Source organism: Echinops telfairi, unplaced genomic scaffold, assembly GCF_000313985.2.
Source record: "Echinops telfairi isolate 266 unplaced genomic scaffold, ASM31398v2 ScPeMD7_7475;HRSCAF=8513, whole genome shotgun sequence".
NCBI classification, from domain to species: domain Eukaryota; kingdom Metazoa; phylum Chordata; class Mammalia; order Afrosoricida; family Tenrecidae; genus Echinops; species Echinops telfairi.
In genome coordinates this window covers 29761228-29767456 of record NW_022111379.1, presented here as the reverse complement: position 1 = coordinate 29767456, position 6229 = coordinate 29761228, and the positions used below count along the sequence as shown (strand labels likewise).

General features: G+C 53.3%; 1 protein-coding gene across 1 annotated transcript in view; it reads left to right on the top strand.

Annotated features, from left to right (window-relative positions):
- Window positions 1-6229, top strand: part of FAH (fumarylacetoacetate hydrolase) — a 42888-nt gene that overhangs the window by 31890 nt on the left and 4769 nt on the right. Inside the window, exons 10-12 of the mRNA XM_045285691.1 lie at window positions 2113-2159; window positions 4733-4834; window positions 5481-5598. Of these exons, the coding sequence (XP_045141626.1) occupies window positions 2113-2159; window positions 4733-4834; window positions 5481-5598 (267 nt within the window). The remainder of the gene's footprint in view (window positions 1-2112; window positions 2160-4732; window positions 4835-5480; window positions 5599-6229) is intronic.

Sequence of the window (6229 nt, the reverse complement as noted above, 5' to 3'; positions counted from 1 at the left end):
TCAAGGTCAGCAGTTCAAAACCACGAGCTGCTACTCTGGAGAAAGATGAGGCTTTCTACACCTGGAAAGATGAATGGCCCTGGCAGTGAGGTTTGAGTTGAGCCTCTGCTTGCCTTGCTCTCCAGCACCCCCTCCTGGACCCCTGCGCACACACTGCAGTGACCCCTCACCCCCTGAGGGATGTTGTTTCACGCCTCTGCTTGGAAGACTGCCCTGAAGGCCTGGCTCTGCCCTCTGGGGCCACAGGGCCACACAGAGCTGGCAACCTGGCCCCCAGCAGACGGAGCCATGTGCCCCGAGCCAGTCGGCCCCACTCTGAACAGGCCAGTAGAGGGTTAGTGGTAAAGGGCCCGACTCCACAGTCTGCAATGTGGGCACCCATCCTGGTTCTGCCCCTTCCTTCTCGGATGTGGGGCTTTGGGGAGATTTACAAACCAACCTGGGCCCATGGCTCAGCGCCTGAACACGGGAATGCCATGGCGGTAGTTGGGAGAGCTGGACAGGAGAATTCCTGTACTGACCTGACAGTGCCTGCACTAGAAATAGCCAGGTGGCGGAGCCCGAGGGGGCTGCACGCAGACTACGTCCCGCTTCCTTGGAAGGCCCGGCCAGCGGGCCAGGCATGGCCCCTGCCCCTGTGACCACCTTTTCCTAGTAAACATCTAGCTGTTTCTCCTGCTCAGGGCCCATCTTCACACCCAGGTTCAGCTGCATCCTATCTCGCTGCCTGTGCCAGGGTGTGGCCCTTTACAGGGGTGGGTCCCGGCCTGCCCCAGGCCAGCTCCAGACACATACTCCACGGGAAGCACAGTGGCCTTCCCTGTGTCAGATGAGCCTGGGGGAGGGAAAGGACAGAGTGACAGCAGCCTCGTGGCTACCTCGGGGCATGCCTTGGGAACTTGTGCTGGTCCCGATTGGGGAACAGAGTCATAGAAAGGTGGAGGGCTTCACAAGGCAAGGCTGGAGCAACTAAGGCTCATAGTCTCTAGGCTAGACTCCCCTTCCCCACTCCTGCCTCCCTGGAGTCCGTTTCTGTCATACTTTCATCCCGGACCTTTGTCTCATCTGCTGGAAACCGAAGCATGCAGTGTGTGCACTCCCTGGAGCGGGTAGGGCTGTCACCAGAGGGCAGTGTGCAGAGGCAGGCTGGGCTGGAAGGAGGCGGCTCAGGCACAGGGTTGTTTCCAAGACTGTCGTTGGACTCCAGTCCAAAGCCTGCAGTTTTTCATCCTGCGTTGCCGTAGGGGTGTAAGAGTTTGGAGAAGTTCAGAGGCAGGTGGCCCAGGGGCCCCGGGAAGCACACCTCATGTCTGGGAGGCATGGTTGCCAAGGAAAGCCAGGGCTGTGGAGAAAGGCAGATTCTGATCATGGAAGACATTTCTGTGCAGGCTCAGGAATGGTGCCTACTACATACCTGGCGCCTGGCCTGTCGTAGGTGTTCCCTGAACGTTGTTGAACTGTAGCTTGGAGGGAGGGTACCGATGGCCCACGCTGTCCACAGAGCTCGTGTGTGTGTGTGTGTGTGTGTGTGTGTGCTTGCGCGCGCGCGCGCACGCAGATTAGCCTCAAAGGTTGTAAATCGGTTGGAATTTGCACAGCAATCCCAGGTGGTGAGTGTCTGCCAGGAGCATTGTGTAAGAAGGAATCTGATCCACTTGGTCCCTCAGTCCATTATTGCTGCCCCCTGATTGTGGGAGGGGAAGCAGGGGCTTGTGGGTAAGCCATTCTGGACTCGGTCATATCGGAGCTGTCTTTTGGTTCCTCCTACCTTAGGAGCCTAATTGGTACTTTACCTGTTGGGCTGCTACCCACAAGGTCAGCACTTCGAAGCTACCAGCCATTCCTCAGGAGAAAAGACAAGGCTTTCACTCCCATAAAGACTTACAGTCTAAGAACCCCACAAGGGCAGTTCTGCCCTGTCCTCTAGGGGCAGTGAGTTTGACTTTGAGCTGATCTGTTTCCTGGAGCTAAGTGAAATTCTGCTGGACAAGGAAGCTCAGGTCATGGAGTAAATCACCTTTAAGACACTGGCGTTTCATTTTGCTTTGTGTTTTGTCCCCTCCCTGATTATTGGAATGAAGTCTCTTCATCCGTGGTTTTTCTCTTCAATAGGAGAAGGAATGAGTCAGGCAGCTACCATATGCAGGTCCAATTTTAAGGTAAGTTTTGCAGCTGGGATCAACTTGGAAGTGGTGGAAGGAACAGAAGGATGGCATCTCTTTGAGGATCTAGGACGAGGTCTCCCCTGATGAGGGCAGCCTCTGCCTTGACTTCTGATACGATAGCTTACTTTTGCTATTTCCTCCCCGCACAGTCTGTGTTAAAGGAATGGAGTTATTTTGTGTCTCACGTCTTTTGTTTGGACAGTGCATTTGTGAGACTTGTATGTGTTCATGTTGTTATGTGTAGTGGTAGCTCGACATTGTCATCATGGTACAGAGTCCCCCTGTGTAAATTCTCCATATTCTCTCTATCCATCCATTCTGCTACTGGTGGACATTTGGCTGGTTCCGTCCTTCTGATTTTACAAGCAGAATGACGATGCTCATTTAATGCACGTCTCTGGTGCACAGATGCAGATGCTGATTGGTTATATGCAGGGATGGAATTGTTGAGTCATACAGTGTGTTAGTCTGGTAGACTAGAGAAACAAATCCATAGAAACTCATATATAAGAGTTTTATATAAAGGGTAATTGTACATTAAGAAAGCATCCCCACCTAGTCCGGTCTAAGCCCATAAGTCCGATATTAGTCCATATGTCTGATACCAATCTATAAAGTCCTCTTCAGACTCATGAAACACATGTAGTGATGCCGAATGCAGATGATCATGGGCCAGTGGGTAGAAAGTCTTTGGATCCAGTGGTGTAAGTACCTCAGTGCTGGCAGGGGTCTCCGCGTGGCTTCTCCAGTTCTCAGGACACGGGGTCTATCAGTGTAGTGCCATGTGTCTTGTCAGTAGAGTCTCCAAGGGAGTGAGCAGAGTCTCTCCCGCCTCCAAGGAGGAAAAACCAGATTTCCCAGAATTCTCAGGAGAAAGCCATGCCCACACAGAGGCCTCATTGGCTATGATCCAATTGACAGACTAGACTTCACCCCTTCATGCATAATCCTCTCAAGTCCCAAATTGATACCAGATTATGTAACTACCACATATAGTGTGTGTGTATATATATGAGGGGGCTTAAAATCATCTTAGAAAAATTCCATCATCGTTTAATTCCCCTTTTCTGAACTTTTTGGAGCCCCTTTGTATATGGTAAGGATCCTGGTGGCACTGTGGATAAGCATCAGACTGCTAACCACAGGTCAGTGGTTCAAACCCACCAGCTGTTCCTCAGGAGAAAGAAGAGGCTGTTTGTTCCTGCAAAGATTTCCAGTCTTGGAAACCCTAAATAGGGTTGCTATGAGTCGGATATGCCTCAGTGGCAGTGGGTTTGGGGGTTTGTCTATGTTCACTTTTGGAGTACTTCCACCTAGTTCTCCAAAACCATGGTACCAACCAACATGCCCCCTGAGAGTGTCCGACGAGCCTTTCAGGGGCTCCACATTTTAACAGACCAGCCGTGTTAGCTGCCTTTTCCATTGTGTCCTTTCTTGGGGATTGTGGTTTGAATCTGCATTTCCCTGCTGATTAATGCAGGTAAGAACCTCTTCATATATTTCTCGTTCGTTGAAAGAGACGCTTTTTCTTCATTGCTCTTTTAGGTTAGCATTATTCTGGGCTCCTCAAACCAACAAAAAGGAGCCCTGGTGACGTAGTGGTTATGAGTTGGGCTGCAAGGTCAGCAGGTTGAACCCCCAGCCTCTCCGAGGGAGAAAGATGTGCTTTCTCCTCCCACACACGGGGACAGTCTCACACACCCACAGGAGCAGTTCTCGTCTCAGTGGCAGTTAACCAACAAAGGAGCCCTGCTGGCACAGTGGTGTAAGTGTTGGTTGGCTAACCAAACAGTCAACAGTTCAAGCCCACCAGCCGTTCTGTGGGAGAAAGATGAGGCAGGCAGCTTCCGGGATTCACAGCCTCCGGACCCCTCTGGAGCATTTTTCTCTGTCCTATAGCATTGCTATGAAGCGGTGGAACTGGTCCCGTGGCAGTGGTAACGGGAAGAAATGAGAGGACCCTCTTCGGGGGCCTCTTGGGCAAGGATCCATTTCTAAGCCTTCCTTTACCTGAAGGCGTGGCTTTTGGAACGGGGGTTCTAAGAGGCGGTGGCCTGGGAGAGGCACCCGAGAGAGGATCCGCACTGCTTCGGAGAATGTCCATGGTCAAGGGGTGCTTTGGCGTCTGTTGTTGGGTGCCTGCTCCAATGCAGGTGGGGCCTGAGTTCATAGGGGGCATCTCTCATGAGACAGACGCAGACCATGTCCACTTGGGACTCGGGAGTAGCCATCGGGCAGAGTGACAGACCACAGATGGGCATATTGCGCCCTGAGGGACTAAGCGCGGGTGTTGGCTCACAGGAAGTACTTCTTGGAAGAGGTGGGTTGAGGCCAGACTTTGAAGGGGTGGAGGAGCTGCGCGTGGTTAGGGGAGGTGGTGAGAGGAAGGTAGGAAGGGCTCCCTAGCTAACTGTACCTGGACGGCCTGCCTGTGCTGCCAGGGCCCTGGGAGAGCTGGCTAGAGGGCAGCCTGTGTGGCAGTTCTGGGCTTGGCTGCATCAAGGAGGCCTGGGACAAGTCCTGCTGCTCCTCCCCAGCCCCTGTCCCCCTGTGTCCCTCTCCCACAGCACATGTACTGGACCATGCTGCAGCAGCTCACTCACCACTCTGTCAATGGCTGCAACCTCCGACCTGGGGACCTCTTGGCTTCTGGAACCATCAGTGGGCCGGTGAGTACTGGCTTGCCTTGATGGCTACTCAGACAGAGTGGGGGCCCTCAGCTCACCTCCGAGAAGAGACCCAACCCCTAGGTTCTCTATGATAAGCTTTGCCGCTCCTGTAGTTGCACCCACCTGGGTATGTGGCAGGGGCTTCTCTTCCAAAGTCATACCTGCAGGGAGTGGCAGACACAGGAGAGGTGGTGCCCCTGTCTAAAGAGGGCAGAGGCAGAGTGGCACAGGGAAGAATCAGCAAACCGTGACTGTGTTTGGATGTCCCCTTTGCCTGGTGCACTCAGCCAGGAGGATGAAGTGCCCCGCCTCCACACACCCTTTCCTTCCTCCCTGGGCCCTTGTGAGTCTGGCAGAATCATGAAGCCTTACAGAGGATGACTTTGTGGGTCCTCATGGCTCCTTCTTATTAGGTGGGACATCTCATTCCAATAGGAGGGTGGTACACATAGTGGACTCCAGGCAAGAGGTGGTCTCAGAATGGGGTTTGCTGGTCAGGGGGTTGTTGAGTATGCAGCAAAGGGATGCTGTCAGTGGGAGCCCCTGGTCCCCCAGGGGTCGCCTGCCAATGGTAAGCACACTCCATCCAGAGGTGCTCCCTAAGATGTGACTACCTCTACCCTCTCCTCCTTTTCCTGTGACGAAGGAGCCAGAAAGCTTTGGCTCTATGTTGGAGCTCTCGTGGAAGGGGACGAAGGACATCAAGCTGGGGAACGGGCAGACCAGGAAGTTTCTGCTGGACGGGGATGAAGTCGTAATCACAGGTGAGGACTGCCGCCCCGTGGCCCCGCTCCGGGCACAGGTCTCACCACGGGCACTCCCGTCTCTTCAGAATGCCGTCTGTTCTTCGCACTCGGATCCTGTGTTCTGCTTGTGTCCTTTCCCACAGCCTTGGTGACGGCGCAGGGCCTTCAGATCTGTGTGTTCTGCCAAAACCTGTTTAGTTACTGTGGATGGATACGACTCAATTGGGCGGCATCAGCCTGCACACACCCGAAGAGGGGACAGTGCGGGTGGGTTATGCGCCACAGACCCGTGTCCTGCTGGGTGCTTGGGAGACAGCACATGCAGGGTTCCAGGCAGTTGCAGAAGCAGACCCTCTCAGTCTAAGGACATGCCACCTCTTGTTTGAAATGCACACTTGGTATCTGTGAATCTGTGACTCTTTCCTGGTTCTCCTCCTGCTTCTCTGACTGGACCAGCAGATATCTTTGTTGCACCCCATCATTGCTTTGCTCTCTCATCCCCAAATAAATTTCTAGCCACTAGAAATGGACCAGAATATTCAGACTGCTGACATCACTAACAGGTGCACGTCTGTCCTTTACATGTGTTAAATGGTAGGTTCCTGACTTGGTAGCTATTGTTATTATACCCATTTTCCAGATGGGGAAA